This window comes from Rousettus aegyptiacus, unplaced genomic scaffold (assembly GCF_014176215.1).
Source record: "Rousettus aegyptiacus isolate mRouAeg1 unplaced genomic scaffold, mRouAeg1.p scaffold_m13_p_2, whole genome shotgun sequence".
Taxonomy (NCBI): domain Eukaryota; kingdom Metazoa; phylum Chordata; class Mammalia; order Chiroptera; family Pteropodidae; genus Rousettus; species Rousettus aegyptiacus.
In genome coordinates this window covers 129,043,091-129,064,387 of record NW_023416295.1, presented here as the reverse complement: position 1 = coordinate 129,064,387, position 21,297 = coordinate 129,043,091, and the positions used below count along the sequence as shown (strand labels likewise).

General features: G+C 46.6%; 1 protein-coding gene across 2 annotated transcripts; it reads right to left on the bottom strand.

Moving 5' to 3' along the window:
* Positions 1 to 747: 747 nt before the first annotated feature.
* Positions 748 to 8,364, bottom strand: KRT2 (keratin 2). 2 transcript variants are annotated; one of them, XM_016142580.2, is made up of 11 exons: positions 8,016 to 8,364; positions 7,678 to 7,964; positions 6,521 to 6,735; positions 6,077 to 6,137; positions 5,149 to 5,244; positions 4,361 to 4,525; positions 3,933 to 4,058; positions 2,859 to 3,079; positions 1,691 to 1,725; positions 1,323 to 1,595; positions 748 to 1,286 (listed from the first exon to the last, which is right to left on the bottom strand). In XM_016142580.2, the coding sequence occupies exons 1-11, from the start codon at positions 8,299 to 8,301 to the stop codon at positions 1,153 to 1,155; spliced, it is 1,899 nt and encodes a 632-aa protein (XP_015998066.2). In that variant the 5' UTR covers positions 8,302 to 8,364; the 3' UTR covers positions 748 to 1,152. The 2 variants fall into 2 exon arrangements, with proteins under 2 accessions (XP_015998066.2, XP_015998065.2); XM_016142579.2 differs by having other exon boundaries at positions 748 to 1,595; positions 7,678 to 8,301.
* Positions 8,365 to 21,297: the final 12,933 nt, after the last annotated feature.

Genomic DNA, 21,297 nt, shown 5'->3' with positions numbered 1-21,297 from the left:
AGTTTGTTTTTGTAGCTTAGGACTTAAAAATTCTGTTTTCCTGTCCACCTTTTATAGCATGAGTAAATAGTTTATTAGTAATCTCAGCAGGAATCTTCCTCTGTTCTGTAGGTTTCCCATGGTCTGGTAATGGCTCTTTGTAGGCTCTGAATACGACTTGTCAGTTTATGTAGTTTTCATTCCTCTTCCCTATAATCCCAGGGACATAGAAAGCCTAGGCTAGGCTGAGGGAATTCTGTCCTGGAAGCTCAGAGTTGAGACAGCCTAGATGTGAGGCTCGGCTAGTCTGTCCTAAGGAGAAGGGGCTCTCAGATCAGAGCTTTTGTTAGAAAGGGCAGAAGTGTGGGGCAGTCTGTGGGAAAACGTTAAGAAAAATGGCTTTTTCTGGGAAAGAGAATTTTCCACAGAGTTGCCTGTTGACCTCCTGGCAATATCATGGTCCCCAGGTCTGGCAAGTACTTTCTGAGAACATCACACCCACCCCTGGACTCCAGAGCTAGCCCCTCATCATGGTTCTTAAAGACTTACAGAAGAAAAAAAAAACAAAACACCTTGGCTTCTCCCAACCTTGCTGCCTCAGGGTGACACCTCCCTCCTCTAGGAAGCTTCTCTTTCATCCTTTCCAAATCCCTCCATTTTCTGGTGTCTTAAGTTAGCAGCAGTGAGTAATAGCTCCTGGCTACCCACTTCTGCCAAGGCTTGACATTAAACACACATAACACGCTATGAATTGCAAATGAAGTTTATTGTGCAGACACCAAGACCACAGCGCTTTATATGCAGAGCCAGCAAGACAGGCTATATACACAGAAACATGTTTCCCCTGGGGCACTGCCAGGGGAAAGGCATGGGCTTTGAAATGGGGTCCTTGAGGGAATACTTGTCAGGAAAAAGGACCACCAAATGGGCAATGCAAAGAGGGGCTGGGAATGGGGGCATGGCTGGAAGCGCAAACCTAGACAATGCAGATTCTTCCCCAGGGGACAGAGGCTGTCACCTGCTCCAACTAATTTGTTTGGAGAGGAGATTTCAAAAACTGTATGTCGGCATCCCTTTCCCCAAATGGATGACAAGTTTTGATTTGCTGTCTGTCAGATGTGCAGAGACAAGCTTCTACATTCTGGAGTGGGAGTCAAGGGAGGGACTACATCTTTATCTAAAAGAGAAGCTCACGCTGGAACCGTAACCTTCACCTGAGCCAGAAACACCTGATTTAGAGCCACCTCCAGAGCCATATCCCCCTCCAGAGCCTCCTCTGGAGCCTCCTCCAGAACCGTATCCTCCTCCTTTGGAGCCGCCTCCAGAGCCTCCTCTGGAGCCACCTCCAGAGCCATATCCACCTCCAGAGCCGCCTCTGGAGCCTCCTCCAGAACCGTATCCTCCTCCGGAGCCAGAGCCTCCTCTGGAGCCACCAGAGCCATAGCCCCCTCCACCTCCACCTCCACTTCTGGAGCCTGATCCTTTGCTTCCAGAGCCATAACTGCTTCCAGAGCTGAATCCTCCTCCTCCTCCAGAACCAGATCCTCTACCTCCGGAACCAGATCCAAAACCAGCCTTGGATGCCACATTTGAAGACATAATGGTGCTTGTCACGGCTGCAGAGAGAGGGAGTGTTACCACAGTTCTGACTTCCTCTGCCTGCCTCCACCCAACACACCACCCATAGGACAGGACCACATCCTTCACTTACACACAGTCACGTTGCTGCTGAGGTCTCCAGACATCCTGTCAGGGAGAGAGAGAAAAGAACTCATGGCAGAGCACTTGGTTCAGCACATGCGTTGTTCTACAACTGCCACCTACACGTGCAGGTTAACCTTTAACATCAGCCACCAGCGCCTTACAGAGCCCACTCTCTTCTGGACACCGGATCACAGAGGTAGGGCTGGCCCCACATTTCTACACAGCCTGGCATCCCAATCCATCTCAATTTTTTGCTCATAAAAATGATGAAAACGCAAATTCACTTCTGACTTTGCACCCCATTTTTGTATTTAAATCCATCTTAAGGAGTCCGATATTCAGAATCCAAGGCATACGGGAATTTTTAAATAAGACCGCACTGTATAAACATTCGGTTCAGAAAGAACTGCATATCTGTACAGCCTCCCTGTCCCACCCTCCTGCCCCACCCTTCTCATCTCCATCTGAAATCATTCCCATTGCCTCTTGCAAGCTGGGGTAGGAGAGGCCTGACCTCAAAGACAGGTACAGAGTAACAGCCTGAGCCAAGTGACTCCCTCTCCGTCATACTGGCTTGCTGGTGGCCCAGGGCAGCTTTTCCCCTCCAGCATATTTAGCCAGAATAAATCACCAGGGTGCTAATAACACTGACAAAGCTTTCAGACCACAGAGGAAAGAGTCCCGTTTATGAGGTTAGCAAATGGTTCTGTTTGTCCCTCCAGAAACCTGCAAGGAACTAGGGCTGGCACCTGCTCCAGGTGAGCATGCCCCAGCCAGTCCACACATTACAACACACCATCTCCCCTTTCTAGGTCACAAAGTGGAGAGTGAAGAAGCTGCATACTCCACAGACCCAGAGACCAAGATTTCTCACTGTCTAGAACGAACTCGTTTTCAAAACATTTGATTTCTCTTCCAAAAAAGACCAAGATTAATTTTTTGCTAAGCTTAATTTAGTTAATTCAATTTACTCTACCTTGTTAGTTATTCCATATTGATAAATCTACCCCTGTACAATAATGCATTTTATCCTGAATCTCTGCTTCAGATTATGGGGAACAGCCATCAGAATGCCTTGCCCCACCCCTGCTTTCCTTGACTTTGCCTCCAGCCCTGGTTCTAGGAGACAGGGGAGGGTGGACCAAGGTACCTTCTGCCCTCCCATTGTCCCTCACCTGCACTCCTCGCCCTCCAGCAGCTTGCGGTAGGTGGCGATCTCAACGTCCAGGGCCAGCTTGGTGTTCATGAGCTCCTGGTAGTCACGCAGCAGCCGGGCCAGGTCCTCCCGGGCCTGCTGCAAGGCGTCCTCCAGGTCAGTGAGCTTGTTGCTGGCATCTTTGATAGCATGCTCTCCCCTCTGCTCAGCATCTGCAATGCTGTCTTGTACATTCTTATTCTAAGAGGGAAGGAGAAAAGGTTTCTTTTGTACAGAGAAGTCTGCCTGGCAGAGAGAGAGAGAGGGAGCAGTGGTGTTTAGGGTGTGGGAAGCCAGAAGCACTGGATCTGGAAGAGTTGGGCCCCCTCGAGTTAATACAAGTCACGAACAGCTGTGCTAAGACTTGCTGCTGACTCTGGGCATCTTCTTCCGAAGCTTCCTTTGACTGGACCCCTTATGTGTCCCCATAAAGACCTTTGATCCTCACAACAGAGAGCCAGAATCATTATCCCATTTTATAGTTGTAAATGAAAACATCTGATGTAGACTGCTTCACAAAATTCTGTTTGTAGAGTAGATTCTGTGCCCAACATTATGTTTTCCAAAGCTAATACCTAGCCCCAAGCCACCTCCCTGTGACACTCACTGCCCCTTCATTACACAGCTGGCTATGCTCAGGGTCGTGCCAACCACAAGTGGGAAGCTATGGCTGCAATCCATGGCAAGTCCAATGACCTCTTTCTTTATTTGTTCCTTTCACTGGTGTAAGCAATCAAAAAGTGAACACAATTCTTTTCCTGCACTACTTCTTGCTTTACAATGTCCCTTAGGCCACTCTAAAAATTGTTATAAGCTTTAAATTGTGCTAAATTCAAAGCATTTGGTATTAATACATGCTAGATTAGAATTTCTCAGTTTCTCCTCTCTCTCTCTCTCTCTCTCTCTCTCTCTCTCTCTCTCTCTCTCTCTCTCACACACACACACACACACACACACACACACACACACACCTATACACAACTTCTCACTCTCCCACCTCACCCTGACCCCCTCAATCAGTGGAGCTGCACCAGTCCTTAGGGCCACACCCCACCTGCTTCTTCACGTGGTCAATCTCCCCTTTCAGTCTCTGGATCACACGGTTCATCTCGTTGATCTCCATCTTGATCTCTTTCACGCTGTCTCCATGTTTCCCAGCAGTGATCTGGAGCTCCTCATACTGTAAGGAAGAGGAGGACAGTTGCAGGTAGGAGGAAGCTTGAGCCAAGGGATATCTAATACTGGTCCAGGGAGGGTCAACTAAGCCAAATGTCATGGCTGCATTCGTGAAAGGTGGGGGACCATCTCACACCCGCAAAAGGACTTGGTGCCATTCTTGACTGAGGGCATTTGGGGTAGTGTGGACACTTTTTCTGGGGAATAACGCCTAACTTCCATTAGATAAAAACAACAACAATCTTACTGTACACTTTCTGACTGGTTAGAAGAAACTATGGCTCTCCCTTCACTTTCAATACTTGCCTTGCTCTGGTATAGGGCCTCGGCCTCAGTCTTGCTCTTCTGGGCAATCTCTTCATATTGGCTCTGGACCTCAGCTATGATGCCATTCAGGTCCAGGTCGCGGTTGTTGTCCATGGACAGAACGACGTTGGTGTCGGTGACATGACTCTGCATCTGAGACACCTCCTGCAACACATGGGAGTCTAATCATGTCTTCCCTGTCCAGGGAGGAGGCTCCCCCTCCCCAGACTCACATGCACTGTGTGACATTTAAAGTGCTATTACCACCGTTCCTAGGCCCCTGCCAAGGTTGCTGTGAGAATTATGGGAGAGGAGTCTGTATTTCTACAGTTAACAGCCTTAGTTAACAGACTTCATGATTTATCCAATTTTGATAAGTCCCCCCAGAAAGAAGCAGGTTGGTGGAAAATGCCTTAAATTTTACTTCCTGTTTCATAAGTCATGTGAGTGCACTTGGGTAGGAAGCAGAGAGTTATGTTACATTTGACCTCCAAAGTGTGTTAGACATAAGGATGGGAACAAGACAAGTCTCTTCCTAAGGAGAGCTGGACGTTTGGGAAATAGAGTGAAGGGAGGTTGTCCTAATGTTTCCTGAGCCTTGCTTCCTGTGACATCAGAGGAGAAAGTTTCTCTCCTCCAAGACCTATACCATAGAAGCCCTCCCTAATGGCAAGCTGAAGTCAGTCAGTCCATAAACCCCACTCATACCACATTTTACCAATTGGGAAGAACTTTCCTTTGGTGGGAAGGGTGGGCAGCAAGGTTCTATCCAGAAGCAGCCTCCTTACCGCATCAAAGAGAACTTTCAGGAACTCAACCTCGTGGTTCAGCGTATCCACCTTGGCTTGCAGCTCCACCTTGGCCATGTAGGCATTGTCCACATCCTACAAGAAAGATCAGGGGACACTGGTAAAACTCATGCCCTCCACCCATCTTGCAGCTTTCTGTGTGTAAGTCCCACTCTCTCTGTGTCACTCTATTTCACCCAGTCCCGTTAGCTGCTCTCCAATATCCTAGGCACCTCCAATTGGCCATGTCCCCAATGGGACCTCATTGGACATTGAGTCCTTATGGGGGCTCCATGTTTCAATTCATGATCATGCCCCTCTAGACCATCAGAGGTCTGATGGGCCCAACCATTCTCCCCTTCCTATCTGAGACACTGTGTGTTCCCACTATGAGACATAATGGCCTCAGTGACTTTTAACAGTCCTCAACTCTCCCATCTTATCTGTCCCTCCCACTTTTGAAAATCTCCTGGTTTTGATTCCAAAACCTCTGCAGGAACCAGGCGAAGAACCCACACTTTTGCCTTCTAGCTCAAATCTTCGTCAGCACAAGCGACAGCCTCTTTCAGTAGACATTCTAAGGGAAGTCCCATTTCTTCTCCAGCTCTTTAGAAGAATTAAGTGTTCTCTGTGTTTGCGTCTTTTATGATCCAATATAGATTGTGAGCAGGTTATCAGTAGGAAAATCTCTATCAAATTGCACAATATCTTTGAAAATTATCTCCAGAAGTTTGAACTACAGAAACGTTTTGGTTTTTTTTTTAAAAAAAAAAAAAAAAAAAAAAAAAAACAGCCACAGACATGCCTCACCCTTTTCCCTGACAACTGCTCTTTTCACTCAGAATTGTTCTCCAGCCTGTCTATTTGGACACGATTAATTTCTGAAGCAGCCTAATTCCCACCCCAGCCATGACATTTTCTTGCTCACCTTTTTAAGAGTCACAAAATCATTCTCAGCAGCTGTGCGCTTGTTGATTTCATCCTCATACCTGTTGGAACCCAAAAGACACAGCTGTTAGATTAGTTCTACGTTTACTTTTTTTCTTTTCTTTTTTCTATTGGATTCGCCAGAAATATCCTATTCTCTTGGCATATTAAGCACTCTTTAACTGTCTACATTGAAACTATGATATCCCAAATGAGAACCATTTTTTAGAAATTAACTCTCAAACGTGCAAAAAAAAAAAAAAAAAAAAAAAAAAGATCCCTAAAACCCTAAATGTCTTCCTCACAAAAAAAATGACAAAGATTCAAATGCCTCTCCCCTTTATCACCACAAATGCAATTGGGAGATGAGTAGCTTTTGCTGGAGGAATGGTTAGATGGTTCAGGTTAATATTTATCTCCACACAGTGTTTACTCTGCCACCTACTTCTTCTTAAATTCCTCAACGAGATCCTGCATACTGTTCAGCTCTAAATCTTGTGTTGTTCTTTCTGCAGAGAGCGAATCCAAATATTTCTTCAGCTGGCCAATGTATGCTTGAAAGATGGGGTCCAGGTTGGTGGTACGGCTGCTGACATCTATTTGCTGCAGCAGATCCCATTTGGTCTGCAATACTTGGTTCTGCTGCTCCAGGAACCGCACCTGCAGTGACCAGAAGGAGTGTACATGAGCTCCGGATTGCCCTGCTTCAGGATATGCAGAAGTCTATGCAGCTTCATCCTCCCCCGCTGAATGGCCCATAATGCCCAGCAGAGCTTCTGAGCTCTCTGCCTCCACAGTGGAAAAGTCCTACAGACTCCTGAATGTTGCATGCAGCACTCTCCTGCGCAGAACCCTTTTCTGCTTCACCACCCACTATTTTGTTTGCAGCTGCTCCCAAGACTCCAGGCCATTTCCCTCCCCGATCTTAGTTGAATTTCCGGCAAAGGTCCCATAAATTCTGGGGAAAACCAAAAGCAGGAAGGAATCCACTAACACTACCCCTAAGGGTGAAGAACAAATGCACTGGAAGGCAGGGCTCCTCAGCCTGGTTTTTAAGAGCCTTGTAAATTCCTGAGACAAGTTCAACTGAAATAGAAGAAAACCCTATAAAACTCCAAAGTGACACTAATAAAGATTTTATGGGTCACAAAACTGAGAATGCTTCTCTTCAAGGTAAGAATTTCATTTATCTCCAAGAAGATATGTCAGATTCGGCTTCCCAGAATTTTATAGAGTAATAACTTCTAGGGAAGGAAGGATGATCACAGAAGATGCCTTACCAATCCCTTCTAGAACTTGCCATCACATGGCTTGAACGATTTGTCTATATCACTTGTTCTAGGATTTTCAGAACTTTTCATAAATATTATTTATTTAGGCAAAAACAATAAAGCCAAGGGCACAAATAATTCCTAACTGCAGATGGTTATGGAAGGTGTAGCCCATGAAGCCAGCACCTTTACCATTGGGATATTGCCAATAATCCAGGCTCATATGACTACACCGATGGCTCCTAAAAGAAATCCCTGTCATTTGCTTTTCAATTAGCACTGAAAGTAGGGCATCCTGAGCATCAGACGGAGCCAGCTTCTCATGACTCACCTTGTCAATGAAGGTGGCAAATTTGTTGTTGAGAACTTTGATCTGCTCTCGCTCCTGCGACTTCACATTCTGGATTTCAGGGTCAATCTTCACGTTGAGAGGCTGCAGGAGGCTCTGGTTGACAGAGACTTCATGGATGCCTCCACCAGGGAAGCTTCCAGGCACGAAGCTACCAGGACCCCCAAAACCTCCAAAGCCACCGCCACCTCCTAAGCGGCCTCCACCAAAGCCGCCACCTCCAAAACCGCCGCCTCCGAAGCCGCTGCCGCCTCCGAAGCCGCTGCCACCTCCAAAGCCACCGCCACCACCTCCGAAGCCACTGCCACCTCCGAAGCCACCTCCGAAGCCACCTCCTCTGCCACCAAATCCACCACCGGAACCAAAGCTTCCACCTCCTCCAGCCACACTAATGGAGATGCTCTTGGTCCCTCCAAGGCCAACAAGGCTCCGACTGCCAAAGCCGCCTCCAAAGCCTGCTCCGCCACCGCCATGGCGGCTAATGCAGGAGAAGCTGGTGCCTGATCTCCGGCTCCCACCAGAGACCACAGCAGAACCGCTGCTGAAGCCCCGGAATCCGCCACCTCCTCCTCTTCCTCGAGATTTGCTCGTCATCTGACAACTCATGATGCCTTTGCCCAGCAAGGAAAGTTGAAGGTTCCTGAGAAGAGTTAAGACTGGAGATTCAACTCTGCTGTTGGGAGACTGTCAGGGTCCCTTTTTATACTCTCTCAACTAGGTGTTGGTGTGTATGGGTGTGGACCCACTTATGCATGGGTTTGGCCTACCTGGAAGCTATTCCTGGTGTGTGATTATCAAGCTAATAGCCATTAAAAATCTATAACCATCCCAGGACTTGCCATGATTGCAAACTTCTATTTATCTAGGCATCTGTCATGCAATTTGATTTTTGTAAAATCATCAAAAGAGGAGATCAGAATGTGGGTTTCTCAATCTGAAAAGGGACCTTCTGCAGAATGCTGCTCCCTGCCCTGGACCAACCCAAAGGAGGCCAGCTACCACTCGGGCCTGTGCAGGCTCGTCACCCCGGTTCAGCTGATAAAAGAGATGACAGGTTTAGAGACTGTAGGTGCCCCTCAACACCAGCCTTAGAGTTCTCTTCGCTTTTCCCTTTACGCCAGAAGAGTTTTAACAAGTGCTTTTGCATATGCTATGGGGAAATAGACATCCTCTTACAGAAAGAAATTAGCCTAGGATACTGCACGAGAGTTGTCATTCTTCAAAATATCTTAACTCTTTCCTTCCCATGTCAGACTAGGAATACACAATAGCCAGGCATGGAGGAGAAGAGAATTTTCTTTTCTGTAATCAGAAATTTTTATAATTATCAACTCTGTCATTTTTCTACATGAAAACCCAGAAGATGAGGTGCTTAAGGAAAGTGCCTGTATTCTTAGGCCTGTCTCACTCTGAGCACTCAACAAAAGGTTGCAATAAAAGGCTTTCCACAACTCCAAGATCCAAGTGTACATTGATTTAGTCAGTCAGTAATCATGTATTGCCCAGTGATTCTGCTAAATAATTAGGAAGTCGGGTACCTCAATGATACCCAGGAATGAGTGAATATCAGAAGGCCCATTAAGTAACCAAATGCCCAGAGCACTGGCACCTAAACTTAAGCACAGTCCTTTCTTTGTCCGCGTGGCCAAGTATATAGGAGAGGCACTGTGGAGTACTAGAATTAAATTTAAAGTCAGGGGTTCTGGGTTTGAGTCTCAGTTTTGCCTTTTAATATCTCTGTGACATTGAACTAAACTCTGAGTCCTGTATTTTTAGCTATAAATTGGGAAATTCATCTGAACTGTTTTAATAACTGTGAGGCATAATACAAACGTTAGCTATCAATGTTGTTTGAGGTGAAGCAAAGATTTCTCCTTTTCCTTCCATATGTCATGGCCATGCACTCCACACAGTTGGCTAAGTTACGGAACCAGGATTTCTCAGATCCTAGGACAGAGTTAGCATACAACCATGTAAAAAACATAATCTTTGAGTTTAAGTCCCAGCTTCATCATATTTTAGTTGAATGACCTTGGATAAATTCATAGCCCTCTTTTAGCTTCAGTTTCCTCATCTATGAAAAGTGATTAAGAAGAAGAACATGGCTGTTGTAAAAAACAGAACAAAATGGTAAACATATGTGCTAAGTGCAGTTCTAGTTAATAAGAAATTCCAGTGTTATTTGCCTTCTCACACCACCATCCTCAAATCTCCAAACCTATGTAATAACTATGTGGCTGAGGTGGGATAACAGTGAAGAACAGAGATTCAAGAGATTTGATTTGCAATGAGAGAATACTGAAGGAAACAAATCCGTGTGTCTCCTTAATTTATTTTCCCAGTCAAGCTTATATAATTATAATTATGCAAATAAATGATAAAGCTAAAAGCTTTGGAGAGAGCCTCAAGCCTTGTTATCTGTGGATATCTGAACCACGCCTTAATTGTCCATTACTCCACCATGACTGTGCCGAAGCCACGCCAGCTTCAGGGGGTCTTACTCTTTCTGAGACAGAAAGGAACAAATATGAATTGAGCATCTACCAGGCACCAGGCTTCTGCCAGACACACAATCTGCATGTTTTATTGCTCTGTAATTCTGCTTTCACACCGATTCGCGCTTCCCAGTCTCTCTGCTGGGCACCTTCCCTTTCTAGACCCGTTCACAGTTTTTGAAAGTCAAGTTAAAAAGGAAGAGTCCTTTTCTTCTGTTGAAATATGAAGGGTAAAACAATGCAACAGAGATATTACATAACATATTTTATTTCCACATTTTTTAACTTTACCTTTAACATAATCTCAATGTGTTTATCTCGATAACATGTTCTATACTCTTTAAGGGAGCAAATGGGAGTTAAGACACTTGGTTCCAGCTGTGATTTTGCAGCTGACTTCGATTTCTTTGCAGCAGTCCTTGATTTCTTCATCTATAAAATGGTAACATTCATTCTGGATCCCTACTGTCTCCCAAGGATATTGATCTGTTGGTGTAATGGGTTTTAGCTTTGCCAGCTCTGAGAGCAGAACAGGGATCCTGCAGGACAAAATGCTTCTTTCAACAAGCTGCCGGCAAGCCCAGGGCCCTGAATGCTTTTCCCTATAGGTTTTCCAAAGCACATCCCTTGGCTGGTGGAACAGAAAAGCAAGTTTCCAATGTTAAGCAGAGAAGGGGTGAACTGTTTAGCCAGTGGGAAATAAATGTGGATGCTAACACCAGATTCTGCTGGTAGAAATTGGTTTTACCCTCCCAACTACTCCCTTACAGTTGTCACAGTACTCCTTGTGTTACAATGAGCCATGTCCCTCAATTTCTCCAGGGCAGAACCAAGACTATATTTATCTTGACCGCAAACTTCCATCTCCTCAGCTCAGAGCAGCCACTCAGGGAATAAGCATACAATCCAAAAATCTTCTTTAAAGCTTTAGGTTTGGAGTTGTAGCATTTCCCTAATGTGGAAATGTAATGTTGGCAAGGCTTAAGTCTTCACAGTCTGTCACGTACCTGTTCCCTAAAGATCCCACCTGGACCTTGTCTCGGGTTTCTGTCCCGCCCACCCCACATTGAGGCTTCGCTCCACAGACTAGTAAGATGAGTCTCTCCAAAGACCCAAAGCATCAGTGGAACAGAGCTGCTGAGCCCTCAAGCCATCTGTTCACACAGCCCCAGAATGGAAACCAAGTGTTTAGATTTAAAACAACAACAACAACAAACCCTCCTCTTCCAGGCCCCACTGCTGAGTTCAGGCTGCTCAAGGGGCAATACCCAAGCGTCCAAGAACACCAAGAAAGAAGTTCAAGAAGCAGAGAGGAACAGTAGGCTAGAAACAAGCAAGCCGGCCTGCAGCAGAAACCTTGCAAGGCGTCTGCACCCAGTTACTGCACTGCTTGCTAAGCCCTGTGCATTCCCCAGAACCGCTCCAGCGGCTCTAAGAGAAGGTGGGACAGGAGACTTCTAGGCTCCCAACAGGAGTCACTTGCTCAATATCTCCTCCAGGGCATTTCTTTGTAAGCAATCTGTGAAAACTGCTCACTCATCTACAGTCCCAGTCCCTGACCCAGTTAGTTCTCTGTTGCAGCCCTGGACCTCCTTTTCCTTCTCGCCTAATGTCATTTTTAGTTTCATTTTCAATCTATCCCTTTTCTTACTACCAACCCTGTGACTATCGATTTCGAGGTGCCCTTGGGCAAACGGATTTTAACTGAGAAGCCGGGCTGGTGGGCAGCCAGTCCCGCCCGCCACCACATCAAGTGCCCAAAGCCCTCCCGGGTAGAAAAGTCTATTTTGGAATGCAGAGACTCCCAGACTCATCAGGAAAGCAGGATGTGCTCACCACTCTGAAACAATGCAGACCCCAGAAACAGAGGAGGAATGAGGACAGGGACACTGCCCAGGGTACAGCAGGGGCCTGTCACATGCCGGGTGAACTAAGGAAGCAATCCAGCTATCAACAAAGGAAGCTTCCAACATCATGCCTGGCAGGTACTCGACAAATGTCACTTCCTTTCCCATTGTTGTGACCAAAATGTCACGTGTAGTTCTAATTTTCCAATGAGACCCCAGCAGCTCTGGCCCAGGCGATGGAAAGTCACACGTACTAGCTTAGGTCTCCATGGAATCAATCCGTAGCTGAATGAACTCAGCTCCTGACATGGCTATTGACAAAGCACTGGGGCACGTGCCTTGTCCGCTGAAATGCTGTCTAGCTGCTGAAATTACTCTGACACGTGTGCATGCGTGTTCTCACCTACATGCCTTTATTCACAATGAGAGAGACAAAAAAAAGGGGGGTCTTCCTATGAAAAGCTCTTGCCATTCCCAGCCCCAACCCGCGTTCTAGGCATCAACATTCTTATTCTTGCCCATTATCATATAGCCACCCCAACATGAAAAGACGGGACAACCATCAAATAATTCATATCATCCTAGTTGTGATTTCTTAAAAGTGGGGTCATCGTAATATACCACTCACACCTTCCTTGCAGTTCAAAGAGCCCTCCAAGTTTCCCCAGATTTAATGTTGCCCCCTTTTTATCCAACCCCTCGTTCTTGGGGAGGCTTCCTGCTAATTCTATATTGCCCTGCTGCCATGTACAGCTGTAATTCACCACCAGCACCTCTATCTGAACACTTGCTATTTATTCAGCAGCATCTCCATGCCAAGTGCCCACCTGACCCCTCAACCAGGAGACTCATCAGATGCTTTCAGTCCACACTTTCCCTCATACCTTCAGCCCCCGTCTCCTCCTACTCCATCACTTAAGGCTACCCACCATGTGATCTCTCCTATTGCTTCAAAGCTTCCTGTGTTGAGTTGGCTGGGCATAATGGTAGAAAGAGGCAGACCGAGAAAATCCACCCCATCCCACCCCCCAAAAAATGAGAAAGAGAGAGAAAATACTGAAAACAAATAGAGTTGTAAAAATCAAATAAATAGTTTCTTATCTCAAGAGACTCCTGCTCCTTAGTAGAGTGACAAAGCTTTCAAGATGTCTTCACATCTGTGGGCACGAGAATGCCTCATTTTGGAAGGAATGGCCAAAGGTGTTGATTCTGGTTGTCTTGCTTGATACAGGGATTTTTATCAAAAGAAAAAAAATAACTGTTTAAAACTCTCTGAACAACTTTTTTAACATCAAAAATCACAGGTTTTCCATGTCTAGCTGCTGAAATTACTCTGACATGTGTGCATGTCAAAAATAAAAATAAAAACAAGTGAAATCATCGCTAATTAGGTAGCGAATGTTTAATAGAGCTAGTAGAGTCATTCAATTCGAATGTGTCAAATTTATGACACCAATTGTATTTTTATGAGCCATAGGCACATTTCATAGACTACATTGAAAGCAATTTATTTGTCCTCATTTAACAGTACTTTCAAAAGGGATGCCGTGTGATAGACTTTGTAGCATTGAGCTACAAAGGTCAAGTCCCTCTGCCGGAAACTAATCGTGTAACCATAGCATGTCACCCCTCTTGCCGGGCCTAACTTTCCTCACCTGTTGGCTGAGGGATTTGGAAACCGACAGAATAGGAAGAACATCAGATGAGGGAGGGGGTCAGAGAACAGACATTGTGCTTGCAGCTCTGTGACCACTGCCTTCAGCTCTGTGACCACTGCCTTCAGCTCTGTGACCACTGCCTTCAGAACCCAGAAGCAGCCTGCAGCCTTTTGGAGCCTTCATTTCTTCATCTGCAAAATGGAGGCATTGAACTTACGGATCAGTTCAGAAGTCCTGAGAGCTGAAGCAAACTCTGGGAGAAGCTTGGAAAGCACAACATGTAGACCCAGACCCTGCTTTCATTTACCTTCCCCCTGAGGTACAAAGGAGGAAATGGAAGCCGCAAGGCAGACAGGTCCCAAATCTTCTGCTTTTCCTGTTATTCTGTCTTTCTCCTTGGCATAGTTTCCCAGCAGACCTGGGAGCAGGCAGAGAACTTCGCCCCTTCTTCTGGGGCTCCACATTAGCCACTCAGAAAAATTTTAACGGACGTTCGTCTGCCTGAGTTTTGGGGTCTCTGTGATATAAAATCTCCAGGCTCTCTCTCCTCTCTGGATCAGAAACCCTTTTTGCTGTTTCTGGCATTTATCTAAACACCCTGACTTGTTTGGTGTTGTATGCTTTGGAGTTGTGTCTCTACCACACAGAGTTAGATCCAAAAATGGAAATGTCCAGAAGCCTCTCAACAAAGATCCTGGGGGGCAGGGGTAGAGGTGGAGGATCTATGTGAACCCCACCTTCCCCACCAGCTCCTCTAATCAGCATTTCAGCTGGCACCTAAAAACTAGAGCATAATATGCTGAGGGCTTCCCGTGCCTCCATCTGTCAAGGCGGACCCCACACAGCCACACCCTCTGGTCAGGGCCTGTCCTCTAGAGACCCATACGTCCACACATTGGAAGTCCCTAGACGGCCAGAATGGTGCCTGCTCTTTTCTCTGTAGGTTTAACTCCACTCCATTCACTATTAAGCAGAAACAATTGTTTCCCTGATAAGAAAGAGAAAAGTGATAGTGAGAGAATTTTACAAAGGGGAGGTTGTGCTAGGGTTGTCTAGGAAAGTTCATGGTTGACATTCTCCATCGCCCTGTTTTGTAGATACTATCCAGGCACAAGTCTGCCATTCATAGCCAGCAGAAAGGAGTATCAGGTTTGACCAAGCAGGTCTCCCTCAGGACCCCCTCCCACTTGGGCAGTGAACACAGCATCTGGAGTTACTGACCCTGGAATAGTTTGTACACTTGTTTGGCCTCCTTGGCAGGACCTCGAATATCTCTCATTTGCACAGCACTTTGTCCTTCACTAGGTGTTTGGGTTTTTTTTTTTTTTTTAGTATATATTTCTGGTCTCATTTTTAATCTACTGACAAACTCGTGAGGTGAGAATTATTACAGATGAGGAAATGAAGACATCAAAGGGTTTGCTATTGTGACCAGGGCTTGTGTTCAGGACGTCTGTTGTTTTGTTGGCTGCAGAAATTCTTAGCAACTCTTGAGGGCCAATGTTTTGGACCGATCACCCCCCCCCCCCGCCGCCTCCCCTTCACCCCTCCTTCTCATTTCCATACATCCTGTCTCTCGTCATTTCTCCAAATCTCTCCCGCTCAGAATTCCCCTTTGCTAGGAAGCTTTTGCTGATCAACCCCACGGAGTGCCCGCTCCCCTCTAACTCTGTGCTCCCTCACTCTATCACATCCATGCCTTTGTTTCTTCTTATTTATCTGACCTAGTACTCCACTTTCTCAAGTGGGCAAGCCATGTCTGTGGGTCTCAGCTCACACACTGCCAAGATGGTCTCTTAAACAGGAGTCCATGGAGAGCCCCTGGCTGGGTTCCGGGCAGTTCTTACAAAATTGGATGCTTGCACAGGAGTTGTGCAGTTTCTCTGAGGAGAGAGAGTAAAGCTCTTCTGTATTCTCACTGGGGCCCAAGACCCTCATAGGTTTACACAGCCCTGTCCTAAATGATCTCGCTTCTTGCTATTTCTTGCCACCGGACTCCCAGAACGGCTTACCACGTTGCCACGAATATGATTGCTGACTCTGTATCTCTGGCCACTGTTTTTTGGCCATACAAGGGAGCTCACAGGAAGAGGCCTTTGCAGGATGCTCCAGGTTTCTGCTCACGCCCAAGAGGGTGGAGATGGTGGGCGGGGAGCACAGAGGAGGGGAGGCTACTGTGGGTGTGGGCCCAGCAGGAGTATGATAGATTATTAGATTGAGTGTGAGAAAGAGGGGTAGTCCCCTGCCTCCTCCAATGTCTCAGGACATCTGTATGTCACAAACTAGAAAAGACAAGATGAATCTTGGCATTCTTCCCCTCCATGCAAGATGTGAATTCAGCTGGCAGTGGACACAATGCGGGAGACAGCAGGGAGGTGCCGAGGGCCTTGGCACAGAGGTGCCGGCACAGCAGTGCTCAGGACTGAGCCCAAGTGCACCTTGACAGGAACAGTAGCAAGAGAGGCAGCCACCCTGCCCCATACCGGGAGTCTGTTCCAAGGGCAGTGGGAAGTGAGTAGTAAAAAAATCAAAGGTATCAGTTGAAAAGTCGCCACCCACACTGTACATGAGTCACTAACTTCTGGGGAGAGAGGCGGTCTCAGCAGTTGCGAGAAGGCTGGGAGCTAGAGAGTGTCCTGGGGGGACTGGAGAGCTATCCAGAGGCAGACACTGAACTAGGTGAAAGCCCCTGAGAAGAGCAGAGCAGAGTGAAAAAGCAGAGGGAGTGAGGAGCTTGTCCTGCTACTCATCTCGGCGCTGTCGAAAGAAGGGCCAGGCTGTCTGCACAGTATTTCCACAGCTCCCACACCCATGAGGTTTGATCTCTACTCACCAGCCACCCGCCTCCTGTTATTTTCCACCTCCACTTTCCTTCTTCTCAGATTAGCAGCTGGGAGCTTGAGCTCAGCTGGATCCCCAGAATTATGCTGCCTCCTCCTATCCATGTTTCTGCAGGAGGTCCTACAATGCCAGTTCCCCTCCCAAACCCTGGTGAGGGCCTGGTGTCCTATCCTTCTAGAGACAACTTCTTCCCAGATAGCAAATTGGGAACATCACACCAGAGGAGGCTGGCTGCTTAGATGATCTTGGAAAAGTGCACTTTGCCATTGCTCTAAAACTCGGACAACCATCTGCCAGGGGTGAGCAGTCTCCCCTGCTTCCCCTGAGATCTGGGGAAGGAACAGTGCTGCCCGTGGAGGGGGAAGGAATCAGGTTATCTTTGTGATGAGGCTGGGAGATGCCAGGCCAGGTTTCCTCATCAGCGTCTTAGCAGCAGCACTGGAGTCTCTTCCTGACATTGGGGGAAGTGCCCCCCGCCCCTGTGCCAGGGCAGACCAGGGGCCCATCCACGGACCAAGAGGGTAGGGCTCCATGTCCTCCCCTGAGAGCACCCTTGAGAGGAAAGTTGTGAGAAGGAAGCTTCTGAAGCTAAGTCCAAGGCTGAGCTGCCTCAGTGACAGAGACCGCAGGCGCAAATACTGAGTCTTTGGGGCTTCTTCCTGTCTATCCGGCCTTTCCCTTGCCCTTTGTCCCAACACGAAAAGCGACTACAATATCCCGAAAGAAAAGATCCTGAGGGATTCTCTGTTTAGGAGGAGAATAGTTATAATGATAAAATACCCTTGCTGGGTGCCTTGTAATAAACAAAGGCTGTGCTGTGTGCTGGTTAAGGATGTGGATTTGTGTCCCACACCTGGGTGGAATCCCGGCTCACCGCTTAGCTTCTCGACCTTAGAAGAGTAACCTACCTTTCTGTGGCCTCTATTTCTTTATCTGTGAAGTGACTAGAATAGTGGTATTCACTTCAGAGAGTTGACAGGAAAATAAATGAAATCATACATGCAGCACTTAGCACAACTTCCAGCAGAAAGCACACTTGTCTGCTTTCCCATTGTCCCAGTTGCAGAAAATGTTTAGAGATTCCAACACTGTGGTAATAGAATAAAGATGACGTCAGCTCCTAGGCTGCCACCTGACTGCGCACTCCTACCCAAGGCTCATAAGTCCACTTCTCCGTCTCCCTACTCCCTAGAGCTCTGGTCGCTTCTTCATCCCAGGTTCCAGAGGAAGGTCCACTCAGCCTTACTCAGATAGTAACCAGCTACTCATTGCAAAGCTTGTGGTAATGGTTCTAGTATATGAGCCTTCCCCCCATGAATGAGTATTTCTGTTAAAAAGAGGACTCTTTTAAAAGGAGGACCCCACCTGTGCCTCAGCTCATTGGCCCTGCCCCACACTCCAGTACCTTCTCAAGGAAGAACGATGGTGGTAATGAGGGCTCCCTTCATGTCACACTTCAGATCACCATCGCAGATGTCATTTCATTTTGACCATCTCCTTCTGAAATAAGTTGGGCAGATGTTACTATGTCAATTTCACACATGAGCAAACTGGGCCTCTAAGAGAGTGAGAGACCCACCTAAGATCAACAGCTGAGTACGAGGCCGACCTAGGATCTGACCTATGTCTTTGGGCTCTATGTTTTCTTTGTGAGACCCACTTCCACTCACACGATGTCACTGAATGCAGAGTCGAGAGGAGACGCACTGTCGCACACCATCACACAGCAAAGCAGTTCCACCCAAGTTATGGGAGATAGAAATCACAAGAGCACAGAGCACAGGGCATGATGTGTTCTGCGTATTTGTCACCATTGTTTTTAATACGATGCATTTTATTCTAAATTTATGCCATATCTAATAACTGACTTGCAAAAATCCTAAAAATGTAACAATTGGCTCTTGGGAACTGACATGGGCTGATGTCAACACTGAGATTTAATGAGTGATCTGCCCCTCTGAAAGGCTCTCCACCCCATTCCGGTATCTGTACTAAAATTACAGCTCAGAAACATGCTAGACACCACCCTGACTAACACCTTCATTTTTAAGATAAAGAGGCTAAGTTCAGTGATTTGTCAAGGTCTCGCGACTGAAGGATGAAAAGAGCAGGAACCCAGCCCGGCAGCTCTGCCACCAAACCACACTGCCCCGACAGCACGGAATTTCAGAGCCAGAAAAGGCTTCAGGCGGACCAACCACAGGGGCTTAATAAATACCACAGTAACACCCAAGTACCCACAGTGATGGAAGAGGGGAGGTAAACAGGAGCTGTGCCTTTTACAGGCTTCTAAATCTTACACTGCAACACTTTCTCTGGCCTGTTAGTGTCACACTATTTCTTCCTAGTCACACACCAGTGGGTGGCTAGAGAAGGAGTTAATAGGTTAGGTCCAGAAACAAGATAAAACCAACTCTTGCTCCATCAGACTTTCAGTAACCTCGCGCTGATGATTGTTCTGCCATGGGATAGGCTGCATTTCTTCCCCTGGTCCATGCTGGCACATGGCAGGTCACATGTGCCAATGAGGTGGCATGAGGCTCTTGCTACACCACTTTGCCTCATAGCCTGACGTTCTCACCATGGAAACCTTGTTGATGTATTATCGAACCAAGAAAGAAAATTACTGAAGAGAAAAGAGCCAAAAACAGGGCTTTTCCCCTGGATCCCAAGCACACCCTAGCTGTTAGCATGGTATAATTGAAGACTCTCAAATATTAACCTATTGGCAAGGGATGGTTTCAATTGCAGAACCATCTCATGCTTCCTTCAGAGACACAGGGATAGTGCAATATGTTCTCCACTTGCCCAGAATGTTCTTCTAGCTCCACTGGATGTAGGGCAAAAGGAAATCAACTGTGCTGACCACAGTAGAAACTTAAGGCTGATAACAAAAAGGACTAATCGACTGCTCATTGCATATAAAGTAGGAATGTGGAGAGTAGGAATGTATAAGCTGTTGGCTCCAGAAAGCTAAGCTAGGGACCTGCCCCTCCCCATACTCATTCTCACCTTCCAAGTAATTTTAATTAATTAAAGACCTAGATCTGGAGGTGGGGCAAGAGGGCCTCACATCAGTCTTTGTCTCATGCACACCTTGCCACTAACAACTCATGCTCAAGGACTGAATTCTGGCATTTTCTTAACTGAACAGACAAAAATGGTCTCCAAATAACCTATCAAATCAACTCAAACCAAGACCACACTTTTAAACTTTTAAATAACTAGTCAAAATATTCTGGAAGTTGAATCTGAGACTTGGGACAGGAAAAGAGAGAAAGAAGAATAGGGAGGATTTGGGAAGATTATAGGAAAAGAGGCAGCCATAGGGTCTCAAGTTGGAAGTGGTTCCATCCAGTATTCAAGTGTCTTCTGAATCACCCTTGCCTCAGGAAAGACCAGTCTACTTGCATGTCTCCAATGGAGACTCACACATCATCTCACAGGGCAGCCCCTACCACTGCCAGACACTGGACCTGAATGAAAGTTCTTCAGAGTGACCCTCATCACTGCCAAGCAAGAACAGGCCTAACCTTCTTCCTACAACAATGGTGTAGTCCATCTGCAATGAACATGACTGCCACATCCACCCTCAGTCATCTTTGATCTCCTCCTAAGACTCTTCTCTGTCCCAGTTCTTGCCCCTGAGTTCACACTAGCTTTTCAGTGGGTTACTCAGAACTTTCCTAATGCTCAGGATTGAGATCAACACCCAGGAGGGGAGCTCTCTCTTCCACGGTCAGAGACCAAGAAGATTTAGCTGCTTCTCTATGTCTCTATGACCAACAGAACCAAGAAAAAGTCTTTTTAAAAATGTATTCTCAAAAAGTTTTCTAAAATATCCATATTACATCATCTTCACCACCCCTGGGAGCCCCTACACCCTTGCGGTGACCAGTTGCATTGTTGTGTGTAAAGGAGCCTTTGTACCAGCAGAGGACACTACATACTGTCTAGGCTCAACTAACAGGGCCCGTTAACAGATTGGAAACTGTGCGCAGGCATCAGGGAGTGGTGGGAATAACCCTACATGAACCTAGGAAGGTCACAAGTTGACTAAGACTGTGCCATTTTTCTGATAATGGATTGGCAAAGAGTGCCACGTTCCCTCCAGCAGAAATGGGAGAGGCAAACACAGTGACACAACGCATCTTAAGACATCTTAGGTATCCATACCTCCAACGAACAACTGAAAACTTCCGGCACCACTCAAATGTCTCTTGGGCATCTTTATCCTCCTTTTTGTCTGGCACAAGACTCCAGCCAACTGCAGCTCCAGGAAGCAACTTTATAGACCACATCTTTGGCCTCCAATTGTAATCAGTCTATTAGCCACACTCTCTTCACAAAGAAGGGTGCCTATAGTACCCACTACATCTCTTCCACCTGCTAAAATTCCTGACCATATATCTAGGCTCTTCTCTATGTAGCTCCTACAGGAAACTTCTGCACACAATTGACTTCTTTTCCCAGCTGCTTTCCAGATGTGCTTCCCTCTTGGTTTCCATGACATCATGCTCTCTCTTCTCCCATCCTTTGTGACTACTCTTCTACACTCTTTACTGATTTCTCTGTCTTTGTTTGGTCCTTAGGCAGAGTAGTCTTGGGATTCTGCTCTTGCTGCTGCTGCTGCTGCTGCTTCTTCTTCTTCTTCTTCTTCTTCTTCTTCTTCTTCTTCTTCTTCTTCTTCTTCTTCTTCTTCTTCTTCTTCTTCTCTCTCTCTCTCTCTCTCTCTCTCTCTCTCTCTCTCTCTCTCTCTCT

What these genes read in the sequence shown, in the direction of transcription:
- KRT2 (XM_016142579.2), bottom strand. Translation starts at nt 8,301, where the DNA reads ATGAGTTGTCAGATGACGAGCAAATCTCGAGGAAGAGGAGGAGGTGGC. An exon ending in AGGCCCTATACCAGAGCAAG is followed by an intron (nt 4,059 to 4,360) that starts GCAAGTATTGAA and finishes TCTTCCTTACAG; the next exon opens with TATGAGGAGCTCCAGATCAC. An exon ending in CTGGAGGGCGAGGAGTGCAG is followed by an intron (nt 1,726 to 2,858) that starts GTGAGGGACAAT and finishes TCTCCCTGACAG; the next exon opens with GATGTCTGGAGACCTCAGCA.